The 25,276-nt window shown below is 32.6% G+C and overlaps 1 protein-coding gene across 8 annotated transcripts in view; it reads right to left on the bottom strand.

Annotated features, from left to right (window-relative positions):
• Nucleotides 1–25,276, bottom strand: part of Exoc6 (exocyst complex component 6) — a 212,909-nt gene that overhangs the window by 118,710 nt on the left and 68,923 nt on the right. For all 8 annotated transcript variants that reach the window (XM_076835327.2, XM_076835331.1, XM_076835332.1 and 5 more), the window contains 4 exons: nucleotides 23,911–24,115; nucleotides 20,348–20,503; nucleotides 18,423–18,491; nucleotides 7,933–8,016 (listed from right to left, as the gene is read on the bottom strand). In XM_076835327.2, coding sequence (XP_076691442.1) covers nucleotides 7,933–8,016; nucleotides 18,423–18,491; nucleotides 20,348–20,503; nucleotides 23,911–24,115 — 514 coding nt within the window. The remainder of the gene's footprint in view (nucleotides 1–7,932; nucleotides 8,017–18,422; nucleotides 18,492–20,347; nucleotides 20,504–23,910; nucleotides 24,116–25,276) is intronic.

The raw sequence follows: 25,276 nt of genomic DNA, 5'->3' as shown, positions 1-25,276 counted from the left end.
AGTAATCAAACTCTAAAATTAGTCAAACATTTTTGCTGCTCTTCTGGACAATTCAGATACTTTCATTAACTCCAATCTCATTCTAATGTTATTATTTTGTATTTTAATTCCATCTTAAATCCATAATATCTTATTGAAAATTTTGTACCATCAACATAGGTTTATCTACATATTTATACTTTCTTCACTATTCATTCCTTCTCACATCTCCTATCTTCCACATGGTCTCACTTTCCTTTTTCCTTTTCTTTTAAATTTTCCTTAAGTTCTGCTTTTCTTTGTTTAAAATATGTATCTTTGAACTTGTTTCCTAGGTTGACAGTTATTTTTGTTCAGCACTGATAATATTTCATTGTCTTGTTTACTTGATAATAATCTCTTCTGAGTATTTTAAGATTGATTTATCTTTGTTTTTATGTCCAGTTTATTGGCATATAATTTACATAGCATAAAACCAACTCTTTTTCTACAGAGTTCACTAAATTTTGACAGATGTCGACAGTTGTGTAATCACTACCAAAATCAAGAAGTATAACTAGATTTCCAGCTCATAAAGTTTCTTTATACCCTTTTGCAGTGAACTATTTTGCCCAACTCCCAGCCTTTGACCACCACTAATCCCATTCTGTCCCACAGTTTTGCCTTTTCAAAAATGTCAAATAACATAACTTCATTATCTAATTTTCTTACTCAGAATAATGCTTTTGAAGTATATCCATTTATCTATGTTTATCAATTACTTTTTATTGCTGAGAAGTATTTCATTATATGAATATGCAACAATTTGTTTATCTACTCATGTGGATTAACCAACTAGTTATCAACTAGTTCACAGAAATTCAGGTTGGTTCAAGTTTTGACATTTATTAATAAAACTACTATAAACATTCACATATGAACCACTGTATAAAAACATATTTTCATTTCTTCTGAGTAAAAATCTAGGATTGGGGATGTAGGGTTTTATGATAATTCATTATCTTAAATTGCCAGACTGTTTTCCAAAGTGGCAGTGTAATTTCTATACCCACCACAGTATAATAGAATTCTAACTGTTCTACATTCTCATCAGCACTTGGTATTATCAACTTTTTTAAAGTCAGTTATCCTAGTAAGTATGTTATAGCAATTCACTATGGTTTTAGCTTACATTTTCCTGACAAAAAATTATACTGAACATTTTTTCATGTGTTTATTTACCATCTGTATATCTTTGATAAAACGTCTATTCAAATTTTTATTGTCATTTTCAAAGCTAGTTTGTTTGTCTTTTAACTGTTGAATTATATGTTATTTTTATATTCTGGATATAAGCCCTTTGTTAGACATGAGTTTTGCAAATACTTCTCCAAATGTGTGTCTTGCCTTTTGATTTTCTTGAAAATGCCTTTTTTTAAAAAATGTTTTTATAAGTTCATTATAGTTACACATAATAGTGGGGTTCATTTTGACATAATCACATATACATGGAATTTAGCTGTCTCCATTTCAGTCCCTAGCACTTTCTCTCTCCCGCCCACCCCCTCTATCTCCCTATCCTTCCTCCTCTATTCTACTATCTTCCTTATGTTACTTATTTATTTTTAAGTATTTATTTTTTAGCTATCGGTGGACACAATATCTTTATTTTCATGTGGTGCTGAGGATCGAACCTAGTGCCTCACACATGCTAGGTGAGCAGTCTACCTCTGAGCCACAACCCCAGCCCTATTTATTTATTTCTTAATTGGTGCTTTATAGATGTACATAAAGATGGAATTCACTGTGGTACATTTATACAGGTACATACTGTAATTTCCTCAAATTCATTCTGCATTTCCTTCTTTTCCTCCCTTTTCCCATCCCTCCTCCCTCCCCTCAATCTCTTTCTTGTAACACCACTGTTTTCTCTCTTTTATTTTTTTGAGATCTGATTCCTACCTCCAAACTCCCATGCCCCTTTTTTTCCCTTATTTGCTCTAACTTCCACGGATGAGAGAAAACATTTGACCTTTGACTTTCTGAGTCTGGCTTAATTCATTTAGCATGATGTTCACTAGTGTTATCCATTTACTAGCAAATGCCATTCTTTCATTTTTCTTTATGGCTGAATAAAACTCCACTCTGTGCATACCACATTTTCTTAATCCATTCATCTGCTGATAGGCACCTTGGCTGATTCCATAACTTAGCTGTTGTAAATTACACTGCTATAAACATTGACAGGCCTGTATCACCATAGTATGCTGATTTTAGTTCTTTTGGATAAATACCCATAGTGAAATTGCTAGGTGATATGGTGGTTCTATTCCTAGTCTTTTGAGGAATATCAATACTACTTTCCAAAGTGGTTATAGTAATTTGCATTCCCACCAACAATATACGAGTGTACCTTTTTCCCCACATCCTCTCCTACATTTATTATTTGTATCCTTGATGACTGCCATTCTAACTGGGGTAAGATGGAATCACAATATGCTTTTGATTTGCATCTCCCTGATTGACAGGAATGTTGAGTATTTTTTCATATATTTATTGGTCATTTGTATTTCTTCTTTTGAGAAGTGTCTGTTTAGTTCTTTTGCCCATTCATTAACTGGGGTATTTTGACAATGGCTTTGAACAGCAGAAGTTTTAATTTTTGCTATTCAATTCATCAAATTTTGTTTGTTTGTTTTTGAGGATACCAAAATTATTTTAATAGACATAATATGACTCATAAGACCAGTCTATATAATAGCTCTTTAAAAATAATCTGTCATTGGGTTTTGTTTTATTTTTTATTAATTTTTTAATTTATAATATTATAGGGGAATATATTACAATTTTTCATATCTTTGGTTGTATACAAAGTATATTCACACCAATTCATGTCTTCATACATGTACTTTGAATAATAATGTCTATCACATTCCACCATCATTTCTAATCCCATTTCACCTTCCTTCTCCTCCCACCCCTCTGCCCTATCTAGAGTTCATCAATTCCTCTCATGCTATGCCTCCCAACCCCACTATGAATCAGCCTCCTTATATCAGAGAAAATATTCGGCATTTGGCTTTTGGGGATTGGCTAACGTCACTTAGCATTACCTTCTCTAACTCCATCCATTTACCTGCAAATGCCATGATTTTATTCTCTTCTATTGCTTAGTAATATTCCATTGTGTATCTATGCCACACTTTTTTTTTATCTATTTATCTATTGAAGGGCATTTAGGTGGTATCACAATTTAGCTATTTTGAATTGTACTGCTATAAACATTGATGTGGCTGTGTCCTGTAGTATGCTGTTTTTAAGTCCTTTGGGTATAGACCAAGGAGAGGGATAGCTGGGTCAAATGATGGTTCCTTTTCCAATTTTCCAAGAAATCTCCACACTGCTTTCCATATTGGTTGAACCAATTTGCAGTCCCAACAGCAGTGTACCTTTTTCCCCATATCCTCGCCAATGCTTACTGTTGTTTGTGTTCTTAATAGCTGCCCTTCTGACTGGAGTGAGATGATATCTTAGTTTTGATTTGCATTTCTCTAATTGCTAGAGATGATGAACATTTTTTCATATATTTGTTGATTGATTGTATATTCTCTTCTGAGAAGTGTCTATTCAGGTCCTTGGCACATTTATTGATTGGGTTATTTGTTTGTTTGGGTTTTTTTTGGTGCTTAGCTTTTTTAGTTCTTTATACACCCTAGAGATTAGTGCTCTATCTGATACGTGAGGGATAAAGATTGCTCCCAAGATGTAGGCTCTCTATTCACCTCACAGATCGTTTCTTTTGCTGAGAAGAAACTTTTTAGTTTGAATCCATCCCATTACTGATTCTTGATTTTCATTCTTGTGCCAAAGGAGTGTTATTAAGGAAGTTGGGGCCTAATCCCACATGATGGAGATTAGAGCCTACTTTTTCTTCTATTAGATGCAGGTTTAATAATTTTATTCCTGGTTTTAACCCTAGATCCTTGATCCATTTTGATTTGAGTTTTGTGCATGGTAAGAGAGGTTTAATTTCATTTTGTTGCATATGGATTTCCATTTTTCCCAGCACCATTGTTGGAGAGGCTATCTTTTCTCCATTGCATGGTTTTGGCACCTTTGTCTAATATAAGATATTATAATTTTGTGGGTTAGTCTCTGTGTCTTCTATTCTGTATCATCGGTCTACCAGTCTGTTTTGGTGACAATAAAATACTGTTTTTAAACTACTCCACTTACAATAGCCTCAAAATATATAAAATATTTGGGAATCAACTTAATGAAAGAGGTGAAAGATCTATATAATGAAAACTACAGAACCCTAAAGAGAGAAATCAAAGAAGACCTTAGAAGATGGAAAGATCTACCTTGCTCTTGGATAGGCAGAATTAATATTATCAAAATGACCATACTACCAAAAGCACTATACAGATTTAATGAAATTCTGATCAAAATCCCAATGACATTCCTCACAGAAACAGAAAAGGCAGTCATGAAATTCGTCTGGAAAAATAAGAGACCCAGAATAGTTAAAGCAATCCTTAGCAGGAAGAGTGAAGCAGGTGTCATCACTATACCAGACATCAATTCATCAAATTTTTAAAATCGTTCATGCTTTATGTATCTTACCTAAAGAAATGCTGCCCAATCCAAGGTCACAAAGGTTTTACCTTTCTTTCTTTCTAAAAGTTTATAAATTTGGCTCTTTCATTTAGGTCTACGATCCATTTTTTAAATTGCTAAATGAGGTTAAGAGTTAATATTCCTTTTTTCTATTGCATGGAATCATATCATATCTTGTGAATAGAGCACAAACTTTGTATGATTTCAAGCCTTTTATATATGTTGATATTCGTTTTATGGCCCAGAATATGATTTGTCTTGTGAGTTTTCCATGTGCACCTGAAACATACATGAATTCTGCTGTTTTGGATGAAGTATTCAATAAATGTCAGTGAGATCAAGATAATATGATAATGTTTTTCAGTCTTCTACTTTATCTTTGACATTGATATTCTGAAATCTCATTATAGGGTTTCTGAGAATATGTTTCTTTTTCTTTACACTATTTAGGATTCTTTGGGCTTGACTGTGAATTTTCATTTCTCATCTCTTTCAAAAAATTATCAGACATACATCATCAAATATTCCTCTGTCCCATTTGTTCTACTCTCTTTCTGAAACTCCCCTTCTTACACACACAAATTAGAACTCTAGTATCTTTGTATCTTCTATGTATCTCATCTCATTTTTTTTCTTTCATTTCCCTGTGATGCTTTCTAGGTGATATCTTCAGATCAACAAAGAAATGATTAATGAACTGTTAACACCCATTCATAACATTTTAACTTCAATTAATGTATCTTTAATTTCTAGATATTCTGTTTTCTTCACATCTGTTTGGTCATTCTTTGTAGGTTCTGTTCCTTATTATATTTCTTAGAAAGCTTACTTTTTATTTCTTTAAGCATATTAAATAGTGTTATTTTATACTCAAAGGTTTGTAACTCAAATATCAAGTCTTTCACCACCTTTTTCTGTTATCAATATTCTTTTTTTTTTCATGTATTCATACATGTACTTTGGATAATGATGTCCATCACATTCCACCATCATTACTAACCCCCTGCTCCCTCTCTTCCCCTACCACCCCTCTGCCCTATCTAGAGTTCGTCTATTCCTCCCATGCTCTCCCTCCCTACCCAACTGAGAGCCAGTCACCTTACATCACAGAAAATATTTGGCATTTGGCTTTTTGGGATTGGCTAACATCACTTAGCATTGTCTTCAACGCCACCCATTTACCTGCAAATGCCATGATTTTATTCTCTTCTATTGATGAGTAATATTCCATTGTCTATATATGCCAATTTTTTTTTATCCATTCCTCTACTGAAGGGCATCTAGGTTGGTTCCACAATTTAGCTATTGTAAATTGTGCTGCTATAAACATTGATGTGGCTGTGTCCCTGAAGTACGCTGTTTTTAAGTCCTTTGGGTATAGACCAAGGAGAGGGATAGCTGGGTCAAATGGTGGTTCCATTCTTAGTTTTCCAAGTAATCTCCATACTGCTTTCCATATTGGCTGAACCAATTTGCAGTCCCACCAACAATGTATGAGTGTACTTCTCCCCCGACATCCTCACCAACACTTACTGTTGTTTTCATAATAGCTGCCATTCTGACTGGAATGAGATGATATCTTAGTTTTGATTTGAATTTTTCTAATTGCTAGAGATGATGAATATTTTTTCATGTATTTGTTGATTGCTTGTATATTCTCTTCTGAGAAGTGTCTGTTCAGGTCCTTGGCCCATTTATTGACTGGGTTATTTGGGCTTTTTTGGTGCTTAGCTTTTTGAGTTCTTTATATACCCTAGAGATTAGTGCTCTTTCTGATGTGTGAGGGGTAAATGATTCTCACTTATCTGGTAATTACTTTTGACTGTGAATTGCTAAATTTTCCTTAAAATTTTAACTATGAATACTCTTTAATTCTGGAATGAAAGTGCAAAGATCTACATTCACTTCTGCCAGGTACTTGAAAGCAATGTCACCATGGAACAACTTTAAACTAAACTTTCAGTTGAATTTTTTTTTTTTTTTTTTGACTATCCAACAAGAATGCATTTGAGCTGCAAACACATGTGACAAATTTATTATGAATCCTCAAAAGAATTTTTTCTCCCTGTTCACTCAGCAATAACATCTGAGATAAGTAATTTTCTTTATGGTATTTGCAAGAAGGAATAGAGAAGATTTTAGATGGTTTTATCTGTAGGACATCCTAATAATGGGGCTTTAAAACGGATATAATTTCTAACAGGACATCTACTTTGGTTTGGCCCTGGGCTTAACCCTCTGAACTCCATATCCTGAAACTTATATGCTTTCCAATTCAATATATGCTCCTACAATAAAAACTATATTCAATCCCTGTTATGGTCTAGATGTGAGGTGTCATCCAAAAGCTCAGTGTGAGACAATACAAGGAGGCTTAGAGGTGAAATAATTGGATTATGAGAGCTTTAACTCAATCAGTGAATTAATCCCTGATGGGGATTAACTGAGTGGTAACTGAAGGCAGGTAGGGTATAGCTGGCAGAGGTAGGAATTGGGGGCATGCCTTTGGGGTACATATTTTATATCTGATGAGTGGACTCTCTCTCTGCTTCCTGGTCATCATGTGAGCTGTTCCCCTCTACCACACTCTTTCGCCATGATGTTCTGCCTCACCATGTTCCCTGAGGAATGGAGTTGGCTGTCTATGGACTGCGACCTTTGAAACTATGAACTCCCAAATAAACTTTTTCTCCAATAAAATTGTTTTTGTCAGGTCTTTAATCACAGCAGTATAAAAGCTGACTAAACAGTCCCTCACCAAAAATGAGTTTCTGCTTTCCTTTAGGTTTTCTTATTTCACTCATCTGTTTTGTAGTCAGATATATTGAGATACAAATTACATACAATAAAATTCACTCTTTTTCATATGCAGTTTCTTATGAGCTTCCACAAATTAGTCAAATTAACTATTACCACAACCAACATATAGAAGAGTTCTACATTCACTTAGTTTTTGGCCTGATTATACTATTCTTTCAGGTCCTCTGTGCTTTTAAAAAGAAATTTTACAAAAATTTAAATGTCTATCCAGCATCTTTAGGTGTGACAATTAATCAACATACACAGTTTCCCATATGATCAGGAACTAATTATTACTCCCTGACATTTTACGTATTCATTTTTATCTTTTACTATTATTCATTTTCTTCCCTAGTAGAAGGCAAACTCATGGAAGAAGGGATTTAATTTTGTTCAGTGCTGTATCCTTAGCACCTAAACCAATTACTACAAAAGGTAAATGTTCAACAGATATTTGTAGTTGAATGAATAGTGACACATGCTCTGAAGAAATTAAAGCAGGATAAGGGGATAAAAAGTACCAACAAAGCTAATAAATAATTTTAACATACTTACCATACTTGATTGGGGTTGTAATACCAGTCTTGCTTGTTTCTTTCTTTGTTTTCGGTAGTAATTTTCAAATGTTTCTTCATCACCCTAAATAATAAAGTCAGTAGAATAAGAAAAATTCAAGCTTGCATGCGTGCACATACACATACATTTACTGCTAAGAATAATTAACCCACTAAGAGTCATTTTAAACTTTCTAACTGGAAAATAAATGCTGAATGGATTTCATACTGAATGTCAAGAAAGGGCTTTTGTCATTTTAGTTCAAAGACAGCAACTTTATTTGGTATCTTAAATATCACAACGAATAAAGTGCAAACACTTGACACTTTCCCAACTTATCACTTAAGCTTTATATATTTTTGAATGCCAAGACAATCTGGAAGTTAATAAGAGAAACTAGAGATTAGCTGTCAAGCTGGTTGTGTTGGGTGACATTTGAATCCCAGCTACTCGTGAGGCTGATGCCAGAGGATCACAAATTCAAGGCCAGCCTGAGCAACTTAGTGAGCTCCTGTCTCAAAATAAAATCTAAAAAGACTGGAGGTGTAACTTAGTTGTAGAGAATTTGCCTATCATGTTCAAGGGCAAGAATGGAATTTCCTAATGCAACCAGAAAAAAAAAAAAAAAAGAAGGAAGGAAGGAAATAAAGAAATATTAGCCATCAAGCCTAAACTTCTGAATATGTTATATAAGGTCCTACATGATCTGGTTTCTTCCTCAATCTCCTGTCTCATCTCTTGCCACACCTTAACTCTTAGAATATCTAATACAAAATTTCTTTTCACTGCCAGGATTTTGTGCTGGCTATTTCTGAAATATACTTGCAGTTTCCTTTCTCTGTACAATTTTTACACATCTTTTCAGGATTTGCCATTAATGATACTTCATTTAGAAAGCTTTCCCTAATTTCCACAGGCTTGTTATTTTCTGTTATACCACAACAATCTGTACCTACCTGTCACAGCATTTATACTGTCCTGTAATTCCCCAATTATTAGTCTATCTCAGTGCTACTCAATGAAACTTTCTATGATGGCAGAAGTATTCTATGTTTGTACTATCTACTATGGTAGCCACTAGTGACATGTGGCAACAGAGTATTTGAAGCAGCTAATAGGACTGACACACTTCAATTTTGCTTAATTTTAACTAATTTCAACTTAAATGGCTACATTTAACTAGTGGCTACCACAGTGAACAACAGAAATCTAACTTTTCCTTTTTTGGGGGAGAGGTACCAGGGATTGAATCCAGGGGCACTTAACCACTGAGCCACATCGCCAAACCTTTTATTATATTTTATTTAGCCAGGGTCTTGCTGAGTTGCTTAGGGCCTCCTAAGTTGCTAAGGCTAGCTTTGAACTTGGGATCCTTCTGTCTCAGCTTCCCAAGCCTCTGGGATTATAGGATGCGCCACCACTCCCAGCTAACTTTTCCATTCTTAGTCTGTTAACAAATTGTCCATATTCATCTAGATCACCAGTATAAGCTCATCATTTAGAAGAATGCTTGGCATGTGGAAGGCACTCAAAAATATTTGTTGAATGAATAATTAAACAAATAAATGAATGACTATATATCCATCTTCTCTATCTTCTTCTCTGTTTCAAAGAAGAATTCATTCAGAGCCAGAAGAAAATGTTGGGACCATATTCCCCTACTCATTTAAGGCTTCAGAAACCAGAAGAAAAAAAATAATAGGAAAAAAACCTCATCAAAACACAATTTTCACTGGAAAAAAAATTCTGATTTTATTTTCTTTACATTTAAGTAGCTATGAAAAAACACAAGTTCTGAAAATGCTTCTAAAGCAAATTCATAATGCAGAAATTTTTTTACATAAGTATCCCCTAAAGAAGTTCTTCCCTTTTTTGTACTCAAATAATTAAAAGAATTTCAAAATAGTTATGGTCCTCCTCATACAATTTTTAAATTTTTTTTAGTTGTAGTTGGACACAAAACCTTAATTTTATTTATTTATATTTATGTGGTACTGAGGATCAACCCATGAGCTAGGCAAGCACTCTACCACTGAGCCACAACTCCAGTCCCCTCATATAATTTTTATAGAGTAAATTTTTCACCATCAATGTAATTAAATGCAAATGATATGCTATCCAGCATATTATGAACACTGAAATTTTTAAAAAAACTGTTAAAACCTTTTTTAAATATATCCAAACCATTATTCACTTAAAAAACATACGAACATAATCTCCCTTATCATTTTGAAAGGTTACATTATGCTTTTCCTTTTTGAATTCATATTTCCTTTTTTTTTTTTTTTTGGTACCAAACTACCCTTACAGAATGTTTTCAAATTTAATGTGCTTTTTTCAAATGTTGTATTTTTTAACTTATATTTTATATATATTTTATTTCTGAGATAATAAGACTTTCGGTGTTAAAGAGTTTTCTTCCTGGGGTGGGAATGTGGCTCAAGCGGTAGCACGCTTGCCTGGAATGCATGCGGCCCGGGTTCGATCCTCAGCACTGCATATAAAAAACAAAGATGTTGTGCCCGCCGAAAACTAAAAAATAAACATTAAAATTCTCTCTCTACCTCTCTCTCTTTATAAAAAAAAAGAGTTTTCTTCCTTCTGGATTAAATTATTATAATTAGTAATTAATGGGTCTCAACAGAATAAATATATAATACTTTTTTGTGGAGGGAGGTACTAGGGATTGAACTCAGGGACACTCAACAACTGAGCCACATTCACAGCCCTATTTTGTATTTTTGTTTTAGAGACAGGGTCCCACTGACTTGCTTAGTGTCTCACTTTTGCTGAATCTGGCTTTAAACTCTCAATCCTCCTGCCTCAGCCTCCTGAGCTGCTGGGATTACATACATTTTGATAACGAGTAAACTAAAAAGTAAACTTGTACAATATTAAGGATATTTAACATATTAAAAAAAAGTCCACCCTGAAACCTTATTAGTAAAGCCTATCAGTCCTCATAGTAAAACAAATAAGTCAAATTATATTTACTATCTTTCAGGAAAAATGTGACTTTGTATTGCAAATCAAATAAATATACCAACATATGTTTTGAGAAACATTATGAAAACTACAAGAAATAAAAAGTGATCGAGATTATGGTTATTAATCCCAATGTGATTGTTTTATTCATTTATGTTCCTTAAAAACAAGTCAATAAATAGGTTTCTCATTATTCTATTTCTCATTACTTAATAATAATGCAATGTAATTTATAAACTATGATTCTAAGTTATTTATGCAGTAAGGTGTATGATAAACAATATTACAAGCCCTCAGTAAATATGTAAACATAAACAAAATAACAAAATTTAACTTTTGGAAATAATTAAATGTAACTAAGTACAAAAATAAGGCATATACTATTAATATTGTTAGATATGATGATGATACTTTTTCTGGATATTTAATGAAATAGAATGATATATATTGCTAAAAACTAATTGCCAGGTTTTACTCTTTAAAAATCTAAAATAGAAAATAGTAAACTTGCAATAGAACTTATAATTTGGTGAAGCATTTTTTTCCTTCTCTTAAATTTTTCATTCTAATTTGTTATATATGACAGCAGAATACATTACAATTCATATTACACATATAGAGCACAAATTTTCATATCTCTGCTTGTATACAAAGTATATCCACATTATTCATGTCTTCATACATGTACTTAGGGTAATGATGTCCATCTCCTTCCACCATCTTTTTTATACCCCTATACCCATTCCTTTCCCTTCCCATCCCTTTGCCATATCTAGAGTTTGTCTAATCCTCCCATGCTCCCCCTCCCAACCCCACTATGAATCAGCCTCCTTATATGAGAGAAGACATTCGGCATTTGGTTTTGGGGGGATTAACTAACTTCATTTAGCATTATCTTCTCCAACTCCGTCAATTTATTTACCTGCAAATGCCATGATTTTATTCTCTTTTATTGCTGAGTAATATTTCATTGTGCGTATATACTACAGGTTCTTTATCCATTCTTATACTGAAGGGCATCTAGGTTGCTTCCATAGTTTAGCTATTGTGAATTGTGCTGCTATAAATATTGATGTGGCTATGTCCCTTTAATATGCTGTTTCTAAGTCCTTTGAGGAGTGGGATAGCTGAGTCAAATGGTAGTTCCATTCCCAGTTTTCCAAGGAATCTCCATACTGCTTTCCATATTGGCTGAACCAATTTGCAGTCCCACCACCAATATATGAGTGTGCCTTTTTCCCCACATCCTTGCCAATACTTGTTGTTGTTGTTTGTGTTCTTAATAGCTGCCATTCTGACCGGAGTGAAATGAAATCTTAGAGGAGTTTTGATTTGCACTTCTCTAATTGCTACAGATGTTGAATATTTATCCTTATAGAAACAGAAAAAGGCAGTCATGAAATTCATCTGGAAAAATAAGAGACCCAGAATAGCTAAAGCAATCCTTAGCAAGAAGATTGAAGCAGGTGGCATCACTATACCAGAACTACAGAGCAACAATAACAAAAACAGCATGATATTGGTACTAAAATAGACTGGTAGAGAATAGAGGTCACAGAGACTAATTCACATAATTACAGTTATCTTGCATTAGACAAAGGAGCCAAAAACATGCATTGGAGAAAAGACAGCCTCCTCAACAAATGGTTATAGGAAAACTGGAAATCTATATGTAACAAAATGAAATTAAACCCCTATCTCTCACCATGCACAAAACTCAACTCAAAGTGGATCAAGGACCTAGGAATTAAATCAAAGACACTGTACCTATTAGAAGAAAAAGTAGGCCCAAATCTGTATCATGTCGGATTAGGACCCAACTGCCTAAATAGGACTCCTATAGCACAAGAATTAAAACCAAGAATCAATAAATGGGATGGATTCAAAATAAAAAGTTTCTTCTGAGCAAAAGAAACAATCAGTGAGGTGAACAGAGAGCCTACATCTTGGGAGCAAATTTTTACCACTTGCACATCAGATAGAGCACTAATTTCTAGGGTATATAAAGAACTCAAAAAGCTAAACACCAAAAAACCAAATAGCCCAATCAATAAATGGGCCAAGGAACTAAACAGACACTTCTCAGAGATGGTAAAACATTTTTAACCATTTCACTGAATCATAATGTACATGAATTTAAGAATGGGATTGGTCAATGTCACTTAAAACTTTCAAGAACCCCAGAAAACATGCCAGTTCTGTTCTAAAAATTCAACTTCACTAATCCATATCGTTTTGGCTACTGAAAGTTATTTTTCTTTACAGCAAACAACACATCCTAAAGAAAAGTATTAACATCTGCCAAAATCATTTAATGCACAAGACATAGGTTAAGCATTCAAACTTTTCTATGTTTTCCATGCTATACTATCAGATGACTCTCTCTTAAATGTAACATAGTAAGGAATAACTATATTGTCAATAGTTAGAAATAAAAGAAATCAGGTCATTAAGAGTAAATTGGTACTGGGCACAGTGGCACAAGACTATAAATCCAACGACTCAGGAGGCTGAGATAAGAGGATCTCAAGTTCGAGATAAGCCTTGGCAACTTAGTAAGACCCTAAACAATTCAGCAAAACCCTGTCTCACAATAAAAAAGAGTCAGTGGTTAAATGCCCCTGGGAACACCCCACCATAGGACAAAATATATTGTTTCTAATATAATTTACCCTTAACAGGAAACTGTGTAAGACAGTAAAGAAAGGCACCCTTATGTGTATATAGTTTCTTCTTCTTTCTATGACATTCTGGAAGCTTTTAGATCAAGACAATGCATCATGGTAGTCTTGAATATTAGTGAAGGACACAACTTTCTTTGATAAACAGTGGGGTTGTCTATAAGATAGCCTCCGAAGAATACCTCATGGTATTCATATTCTGTGTAGTTCCCTCTACCTTATATCACAGTTGGTCTATGTGACCAATAGGATAAAGCAAACATAATAGCATGCCACTTTGGATACTAAGTTATAAAAAATCTTATGGCTTCCATCTATCTTGATTTCTCTCTTGTATCACTCCAGAGGAAGTCAGTTGCCATGTCATGAGGACTGTAAAGGCGGCCTTGTAAAGAACCTTCTGCCATCAATCCATTGAAGAAAAAAATCCTCCAGCCCCTTTCAAGCCTTTGGATGACTGTAGCCCTCACTGACTTCTTAACTAGAACTCATGAGAGACTTTAGGCAGAACCGGCAGGTAAGCCACACCCAGACAGTTGACCCTGTGAAGCAGTAAATATTTATTATGCTAAACAAGTATTTTATGCAGCAAATAGATAATGAATACAACAGTGTCTTAGGTAGCTTTCCTAGGAACAGAACTAAGATCAGTAATAAACTAAAGAAATGCTCAAAAAGGAAACTGCTTAAAAAATGAAGAAAGCAAGAAAGAGAACAACAGGAAGCCAATCCAGGATCCCACCTTAGGTAAAGAATTGCCAAGAAATTTGGCTTCAGCTTGATTCCACAATATAAATTTAGAGTATAAGTTGTAACTCTTGAGTTGTCCTAATCGAAGCAAAGAATCTAGGTTTCTAAACTGCCATACCCTCACAGTGACTAATTTTAATCCTGGTCACATGGTATGTATCCTAGTGGTAATAGACTCCAAGGCACTTCTAGCTCTTAAGAAAGGGCTTCAAAGGGATTTAGGCAGAGCATCAACATTAAGAGAAGAACTATTATGCAAACAGGCTGTGTCCAAGAAAGGTCATTTTTAGGAAAAAGATGAGAATTCAAACTTATTTTCTTAAAATTTCTAGCCCAGGACTCCTTGAAAAGCATTCATATACTTTTAAAATGCCTAAGACAGCAATTCTCACACAAGATTTTGTATTTGTCTAATACATTCCAAAAATTAATTCATTCAGATTTCTAACAAAATAGTCCCTTAACTCACCAAAAGTTTAGAACATGGTCACCTAAGAAAATTCACCACATACGCTCTTAGGATGAGTGTGATAAGCTATAATATAGATGTTGTTTGCGCCATTTTCCAGAGAGCCCTGCTTTTTGATAGTATACCTATTTGCTTTCATGAAACACTTATAGTTGATTAAACAAAGAAGGAAATGCTCTCTTAAAATTTTTGAACATGGGGCTAAAATGTACCTACAGTAAACAGATCTAGTTCATACATTTTAATATAACCCTTTTATAACATTTTTTAAATGCTTTTAACATAGAGGACAAAAAGACATATGACATGTTTAAAAACAAATGGCAAACAGCAGACTCAAGTCCTACCATATCAGTAATTACATTAAATGTACATAAACTAGGCCAGTGAAAGACAGAGATTAGCAGATTAGATTAAAAAAAATTAAACCATATATTATCTGTATAAGACACAATTTATATTCAAAGACCCAAAGATCTTAAAAGTAGAAGGATGGGAAAACTACACTATGTTAACAGCACCCAAAAGATAGACTTTTATCAGCTAAAATAGACTTTAAACCAAAAAATATTACCAAAAAAAGGGACATTGAAGATGAAAAGTGAATCAGAATCAGGAGTATGCAATCCCAACAACTCAGGAAGCTAATGAGAATTTTATTTTTAACTCACTGTATTCCAAAAAGAATTGGGCGGATTTAAATGGAGACTTGAAGAACATAAATATTACTATTAGCTATTCTAACCAAATAAAAACAGGGAAAAGAAGTATGGAGGAAGATGAACAGATTTAACCTTCTAAAAATTTATAGATCTACAAACAAAATTAAAAAGCAATGATGATAAACTGGGGAAACTATTGTAAACAACAAATGTTTGGTTTTTTCCAAATATTTGATTTTTAAGATGTAAATTAACTAGAAGTAATATAGTTTCCCCTGTGAATTATCACAGTTCTATTTTTGTTTTACTTGAAATAAAATACCAATTTTGTGTGGAGTTACTCTTTTGTATTGGTGGTGGTGATGATATGATCTGCTCTAGTCTTTCAGGAGGGGCCTTTAAAAACTCATGTAATGGCACACACCTGTATTCCCAGATACAAGTTCAAGGCCAACTTTGACAACTTAGCAAGACCCTGTGTCAAAATAAAAAATAAAAAGAGCTAAAGATGTAGCTTAGTGGTAGGGCACCCCAGGTTCAATTTCCACTACAGGAAGGAAGGAGAAAATAAAAGAAAGGAAAGGAAGGGAAAGAAAAGATCAATCTATAAGGAAGACACAAAAATTATAAACATATATTCACATACCAACAAAATCTCAAAAACATATAAAAGCAAAAATTGGCAGAACTGAAAACAGAAATAGACAATTCAAAGGTCACAGAGGGAGACTTCAGTACTCTCACTTTCAATAACAGAACAGGAAAATAACCAACAGGGATATATTAGATATTAAATATAAATGACTCTAAAAATCACTATATCAAAACAGATATCTATAGAATATATCACCCAGCTACAGTCAGAAATACACTCTTCTTAAGACAGAAACATGTTAGGCCATAAAGCAAGACTCAAAAAATTTGAAAGGGCTGAAAACATATAAAATATAATTATAATCTTTGACCACAAATTAGATTAAATTTGAAAACACTAACTGAAAAACATTTGGAAACTCACAAACATATAGAAACTAAACAAATACTCCCCTCCCCCGCAAATAATCAGTGGGTTAAAGAAAACAATTACAAAGTGTAACTAGAAAATACTTCTGAGATAACTGGAAACAAAAACACAACATATCAAAACTTACGAGATAAAGCTAAACCAGCACTTACAAAGAAATCATAGCTGTAAACATAAGTATTTAAAAAAAAATCTCAAAAACCTTTCACCTACATAAAAGAAGCCAGAAGTGAAAAGCCACATATAATATGATTCTACTTAAATAAAATAACTAGAACAAGCAAATAGAAACAGTTTGTGGTTGCCATGGTCTGGGGGAAGAAGGCAGAGAATGAGGAGTGACTTTTTTAGGTAATGTTTTTTTTGGAATTAGTACAAACAGTTGCATGTACTTGTGAATATACTAAAATCACTGAACTACATACCTTAAAAGGATGAATTTTTGGTATGTGAATTATATTTTAATAAAGCAGTTTTTAAAAAAGGATAAGGGATTGGTTAACCAAAAATAAGAATAACATACTTTATAATAAAACATATGTAGAAATAACATAATTATAATTAAATGTGATGCAACATTACCATAAAAACAAGGGGAAAAATGGAAGTACACTAATGTGTCACTTAATGACAGAGATCTGTTCTGAGAATTGCATTGTGTTCGTTGTTGTGTAAACATCATAAAATGTTCTTACAAAAAAACTAGATGATACAGCATACAATACACCTAGGATATATGGAATAGCCTATTCAATTGTTTTTTAATTTAAAAAAAATTTTAGTGATGAACATAATATTTTATTTTTTTAATTTTAATTTTAAAAAATTTAGCTATAGATGGACACAATATCTTTATTTTTTTAAATTTATTGCTGAGGATGAAACCCAGTGCTTCACACATTCAAGGTACGCACTCTATCACCAAGCCACAACCCCAGCCCTGTTTTTTAATTTTTAATTTTACTTTTAAAACTTTTTTGTTAAAGACCAAGACCAAAACATAAACACTACACATTAGCCTAGGCCTACACAAGGTCAAAATAATCAATATCACTATCTTCCTTAGCTACATCTTATTTTACTGGAAAGCAGCAACAAAAGGAACTGTCATTTCCTTTGATAACAACGCCTTCTTCTGAAATACCTGCTGAAGGATGAGGCTGTTTTATAGTTAACGTTCTTTTGTGTTTTTTTAAGTAAGACTACACTCTAAAATAACAATAAATGCTAAGTAAATACATAAATCAGTAATATAGTTTTTACTATTATTATAAAGTATTAAATACTATAAAGAAATTAGTGTGCTCTACTTTTAAATGACTGGCAGCACAGTAGGTTTGTTTACATTAGCATGACCACAAACACATGAGTAATGACTATGCTAAGATACTACAAAGACTACAGCTATCAATAGCCAAGGGGAATTTCTCAGCTCCCTATAATCTTACAGGACCATTGTCATACTTGAAGTCCATCACAATTCAAAACATTATTATATGTTCATGACTGTACACAACTGTAAGGTTCCTATGATACACATAAATATGTTACTTGAAATTTGATCATTGTAAGTTAAAAAAAAGAAGTGCATATTCACTGGATATTTCACAAATTTTTACTGTATTAAGATTTATAGTGTCTAAGATTATGATCATTCTTTAAGGCTTAAACTATATGCATGCCTTTTATTTATTTTTTTTTTTAAGAGAGAGAGAGAGAGAGAAAGAATTTTTTTTAATATTTATTTTTTAGTTCTCGGTGGACACAACATCTTCGTTTGTATGTGGTGCTAAGGATCGAACCCGGGCCGCACACATGCCAGGCGAGCGCGCTACCGCTTGAGCCACATCCCCAGCCCCCATACATGCCTTTTAAATAATATAAATATGTATACATACATAAATATGAAATATTCTTACCAAAACAGAATAAATGTGTAAACATCGGTAAACAGGGGAAAAATCAACAAGGTCCTGAACAGTTAAGACCTGAAAAATAAAATCAGTTTTTAAAAAATCGTAGTTTAAAATATTAATCTGCTATTGGATAACACAGTCAAGAAAACTCATGGATTTTGTTTTATAATATTCAATTAATCCTCCCATAGAAAGCATACAATATAAACAAATACTTGCTTTATTTTACTATAGCATTTTTTCAGTAGTTTATTCTTCATCAATTTATTACCATTGCTGACTAGTTTAGATTATAAAGTTTATTTTTATTGTACTTGATAGAGTACCAGAAAATTGCTACAAATACCTACATGCTTCATTGTTGTTTTTGTAAAATGATGCATGAACTTATGGTTTACCTATAAAACAAAAGTTCCTTCTGCTAAGCAGCTAAATCATATGGTTTGCCGTTATTCCTACAAATTAAAGACACCATCGCTATTATTTTATGGGACACTAAAGAAAAAAATAATGCAGTAATTTGAAACACTGACACCAGCAATTTTGAGATGTATACCAGCTTCTGGAATGTTATAATATGAAAAACTGCAGCTTGGAATTAATAAAATATAGTAGAATGAAACCCTTTTTTAAAGAACACATTTCCTAAATTATTTTTATTATAATGTTACTTATTAGGGAAAAATGATAGAAACAAATTGTACTAACAGTAGAAGAGACCCAAGAGACCAGGCAAACCACCACGGTAACTCTAAGAGTGTAGATCTGGGGTTGAGGCATGACTGTAACACTCTAAGTAGCTAAAGATACACAAAACAGACCAGGGAAAGCAGAGGTAAGAAAACTAAATGGTCTGTTTTTACTATTTTGAACTCCGAGAGAAAATAGAAAATAGAGATCCTCTGCATATTACAAAAGAACAAAAGTGTATATTTTAAAATCACTTATGTAATTTCAAGGGATGAAGCAAGACACACTCATTCTACATCAAGAAAATGTTTAGCTGCCTATATTCAGAATGATAACAGACATTCACTGCATATATATGTGCACCAATATATGTTATATATACAAAGATACATACACACAGAGAAGAGTGTTTTGTCTCATCCTCAGACATACAGCACAAATGTATATAATGAACACTCAGTTATTTCCCCATCTACAGAGGAAGCTTCGAGCACATATTCACACAATTCAATTAAGAGTTCTTATGGTGTCCCAATTAGATTCTTAGAAGAAGAATTTAAGATTTCATTGATAAACTTATAAATAACCAAGAGTAACTAGGTTCCCTATGATATAAACGAAATTCAACTAAATTCAAAAGAATTCAAAGGAGATAAAAGACACAATAGAAGACTTTGTGGAGGGAATAAAAAATGCAATAAGATAAAAGAATAAATTTGGTTACCAATGGTGACAGAAAATAAACACTTAAAAGATAATTTCAAGGTTTGTAGACTTTTTAAGACTTCAAAAAAATTTTAAACTTAACTGTAATAAAAAATAGAGTTACTTTGCAGTATTTCAGCACCAACTAGAAAGAAAAAAAAAAAAAGCGTAAGTTAGCCAGAATTGGGGAAAATGGCAAGGTCAAAACCTTATGAAATAAAAAATTTGCCAAAGATAATTCAAAAGTGAGACTACTACAAAAAAGTCATTAGGTTTACATTTTTACTGCTAATTATGGCAAAACACCCAGGCTCAACTATCAATGATTTTTGAGTACATAATATGCCCTGTTTTTTTTTTTTTTTATCAATTATGTAGTTTAGAATTTCAGATGATTCCAAACCTACTGCAATCTGATCAACATCAATGGAAAGATGAAGAGTCAACATGAATTCATGGGAAAACTAAGAGTCACACAGATATACATTATGATCCAAAAAATTATCCAATAATAGATAAAGAAACCCCATTACCTCCTCTTCATTCTCATCCTCTTCCTCAAGTATATGTCTCAATACAATTTCATGCTTTTCTTCTGTAATTCTATCATGATTTATATACATATTCTTCCCAAATTTCACATTATTTTGCTTCTGCAGAGCAATACTGAAGGCTTTTTGCTGTTGTGCCTATTTTGGAGAAAGCAGAATTCAAATTATTTCAAAATTTATTATGGTAAAAACTGGTTCAAAATATTGCCCATACTTCCTTATATTTTTAATGTAGGTATAGTATCTGTAGCAGTGTTTACTTGTTTACTCATGACATGTGCCTCCTCTCTTCCTTTACAAACAATCTTGCAGGAGTTTATCAACTTTATTTGAAAAGATGAAGAACCAACTTTTGGCTTTGCCATTGCCATTCAACTTACTATATTTTATTTCCTATCATGTTGATATCTGTCCTTATTTATATTCTTTCATTTTTTTCACTTCCATGTCCTTTAATGTATGTCTTAAACCATAAGGAAAATTCAGATCACATTGTTACTCCCCAAACTGATCAAAATATGTTCACATTTTCAAATTGAGAAAAATAACATAACTGATATCTCATTTCCTATATTGTTTTATGTAATCTGACCATGAAAATTTAATTCATAACATTACCAAGAGACCACATTGTTTATTTTTTAATTTGTTCTTTTTAGTTACACATGACAGGAGAGTATAATTTGACATATTTATACAAACATGGAGTACATTTTATTCTAATTAGGATCCCAGTCTTGTGGTTGTACATGATGTAGAGATTCATTGTAATATATTTATACTTGTCCATAGGAAAGTTTATTTCTATTCTTTTTTTCTTCGACTTTAATTTTCTATTTCTCTAAGTTCCTGAAATGGAACTACTAGATCATTGACTTCAGCCTTTCTTTCCTAATTTGTAAATTTAAGGCTATAAATTTCCCTCTAAACATGGGGCTTTCCTAACCTTGGAAGAGTTCTGTGGGTAATCATAATTTCTAGAGTGAGAACCTCTGGATTCTTTTCCTGAACTATGACTTTGAAATTTATTTTCTCATATCTTCTTAGATTCTACTTTTTTCAAGTTACTAACCAGATGTTGGAACCCTAACCCACTGACCTACAATTACCATTTCTATTCCTACACTACCACTCACAACAGACCACATTCTCATCACCACATTGGTAGGGGAAATGACCTCAAACCTGGCTTCCATTGAAGAGAGCGGTAGTAAGTTTGGCTTAAATTCTATTTTGTGGCTTTATTTATCTATTTATTATTTACAGCAAATAAAGTTTTTTGTCAACTAAGTATTAAATGTTAAGCTGAATGAAAGATACTATCAAAAATCATTTGAAAATTGAGTCTGTATAGTTCATCTACACATACACAAGAATTAACTACAACTGAGAAAAAAACTAAGCTATTTCAGAAAACATTATTGTATAAGTCTTATGTTACTGTACATGGTTCTAATTTTATAAAGTAAAATGGTCGTGGTAAAGAATTTCCAAAATCAATACATCCTACAAGTAAACAATCTATTAATAAAGAAAATTTACATGGAGGAGCCAGACACAAAAGATCATACATTATATGGTTCCATTTATACAAAATATTCAGAATAGATAAATCCACAGAGACATAACACAGATTGGTGGTTGCCAAAGGCTGGAAGGAGGGAAGAATGGGACATGACTAGCCACTTAATGGACACAGGGTTTCCTTCTGAGGTGATGAAAAGTGTTTTGAAAATAGAAATGATGGTTGTACAAAATCTTTACCAACTAGCTGAATCTTTTACTTTAAAGTAATTAATTTTGTTATGTGAATTTCACAATAGAGAAAAAAATAGAATACAGTATATTACTATGCAATGCTGAGAAAATTAGAAGTAAAACAGAAATTATCTGATTTATAGATAATCCTTTAAAAGATTAAAATAGGGAATTCAATTCATATATAGAATTTTAATTTCCTCTTATTTAACACTGTTCTGTTACAGATGAACTTTTTAAATTACAAAAATAAAATAAAACCTTCCTAAAATAGTTTGCGATACTTGGGGGGAAAAAAGTCAGGCATCAGAAATCAGGTTGAGCACTGTTTTATTCTTATGATGTAATAATTATTATGAGTTTTAACAGTCCTTAGAAATTTGAATTAAATCATAATCATTTAAAAACTTTTCAACAATGAAAATTCTAAACGTAAGCAAAGTAAATAAAATAATATAACATACTCTTAGGTACCCACCAATAATCTCTAACCAAGTAATATTTTTACATTCTTATTTATTTATTCATTTATTTTAAGACAGGGTCTTGCCCTATTGCCTAGGGTGGTTTCAAACTTGCAATCCTCCTGCCTCAACCTCCCAAGTCACTGGAATGAAGGTGTGCAACACTCATCCACCATAAATTTTTACATACTTGTTTCATCTATACATTTACCCACTCATTCCATATATACCCTTTTTTTAAACAATTTTCTTTGGAGTACGATTTATGTACATTAAAATACATACATCATAGCTGTACAATTTTGACAGTACACTTTCATCATGTTATAGAATATTTCTGTCTTCACTTGTTTCCTTTCCCAGGCAATCTTCCACTCAAGCTTCTAGTTACCTACAACTATATTGATTTTTTTAAAATCCTGTTTGCCTGCTTTAAAACTGCATATAAACAGTGCCTTTTTGTGCTTAACTTCTGTTGTTCAACATATCTGAGAGATCCCTATGTGTTATATTATCTGTAATTCCTTTCTTTTTACTGCTAAGTACTATTCCACTGTGTGACTACACCATAATTAGTGTATCCATTCTGCTTTCCTTGTGAAAGCAATTTGAGTTTTTTCCAGTTTTTGACTAATTGTAAAAAAAGTTGATATGAACATCACAAGGCCATGTTTTCATTTCTAATTGATAAATAATCAGGAGTGGAACCACAGACTCAAATGGTAGAACTATAACTTCATAACTGCTGAATACTTTCTATTGTGTGTATTTTTAAAAATTATTTATTTGTTCTAATTTGTTATACATGACAGCAGAATGCATTTCAGTTCTAGTACACAAATACCATTGTTTGTCTTTTTGTTATTGAACTGTAAGAGTTTTTAATTCAAAAACTTTGTTTTAAAAAACAGAACAATTTAGAATTTTAGCATAAAAGGACTACTTCCTGTCTCTGTGGCTGTCAGTTTTAAGCTAATTTTATAAAGGTTTGGCACTGGAAAAAGTTATTGTAACACCACACAAGTGGAGAAGATTACTGAGAATTCAGGTGAAGTTCTGAAGTCTTTAGACTTCTCTGAAGTACACTTCTACAGCAGAGTGACTGAAGAATTAAAGTTAAGACTGACTTTATTTAACTATAGAATAGCTATAAATCCAAAGAAAACACTTACAAAATCTATTCTAAACAAGAACCAGGAAGGATAAGAAAATGGTAAAACTAAACAAACAAAACCATTTCAAGTAAGTTAAAGAAGTAAACCTTGGAATACATTTTATATCCTAAATTATTAAATATTAAATTAAAATTATTTTTAATCTCACCTGTTTCATTGCTGTTTCACCTATTTTGTCAGAATGTTTTCGAATGCTTTCCAAAAAGTCTTTGAGATCAGACATGGAAATTTCTTTAATATCCTCACGGAGTTTAGGAAGATTTTCTATCATTAGCTGACAAAACCGGTATTGACTAACCCGGGGAAAGTACACGTTCTCTAATTGTTCCATAGTTTTTAGGGCAGAGTAATACCTGTGAGAAGTTAAAAAAAATACTCTATAAATAAAGTTCTTATCACATTAATTTTTAAAGTCTAAATAACTAACCAGTTTAACACTCTCATGATAAAGGAGTAATAGGGGCTAGGGATGTAGCTCAGTGGTAGAGTACTCTCCTGACATGCAAGAAGCCTTAGATTTGATACCCAGTACTGCAAAAACAAATGGGGCAGCGGGAGTTACTAGTTAAAATAAGTAAAATTCCCATTTATTTCTATTCACGAAGCACACATTATATACCATATACAATTTACAGATTGAAACCATCACATTAATATGAACTTCACTATTTAATTTTATCTAAATATATATCATAAAGAGCATCATCATAGTCCTCACAGTGTTTTAAATAAATAAGTATAATATTACTATCCCACTCTTTGTCTTTTTATTATTGAACTATAAGAGTTTTTAATTTTACAATGGGAAAAAATGGAAAAGTATAATATTTCTGAATTATAATAATTACTTGATATATAATTTAGAGTCTCTCCCATCATAATATCAATTCATACCATTACCATCAAAAAGTAATAGATTTTATTCTAATTAAAGGAATACTAGAATAGATTCTACAGATATTAAAAGGATGGCTAGAGAACACTGTTAATTATTAATAACTCTATACCAGTAAATTTAAAAACTTACAAGTCTTTTTAAAAACACAAAATGTACAAACTAACTCAAGAAGAAATCAGAGGTCTTGCTGACTCAACACATACTAAGGTAATGGAATTAATATCAAAATTCTGCCAAAGTATTTTGTTAAAGAGAACAGGGTACTCTATTTCAAACTGGTTACTGTTTTTCTTCCTGAAGAAAAGTTCTGGAGTTTTTCTCCAGTCTTCACCTTGAGAATCTAATATGACTCCAGAAAGTTTAATATTGTGGGAACCTTTCTAAGATGGGACCCACACACACACCATTCAACGAATACATGCTTAATCACCTTTTAAGTGTTGCTACTAGACTCCAACAGTGAATTCTGCTCCCAGTATTGCAGTATTCTATCTTTGCCGGTCTCTCCAGTTTGGGGGAAATCAGTTTGCCTGTGAACTCAGTTCTTTGGTAGATTAAGGAAACTTGCTGATTTTCAATTAATTTCACTTTCTGCTTTTTTTTTTTTTTTAATTGA

This window comes from Callospermophilus lateralis, chromosome 15 (genome assembly GCF_048772815.1).
Source record: "Callospermophilus lateralis isolate mCalLat2 chromosome 15, mCalLat2.hap1, whole genome shotgun sequence".
Taxonomy (NCBI): domain Eukaryota; kingdom Metazoa; phylum Chordata; class Mammalia; order Rodentia; family Sciuridae; genus Callospermophilus; species Callospermophilus lateralis.
This window is presented reverse-complemented; position numbering and strand designations above follow the sequence as displayed.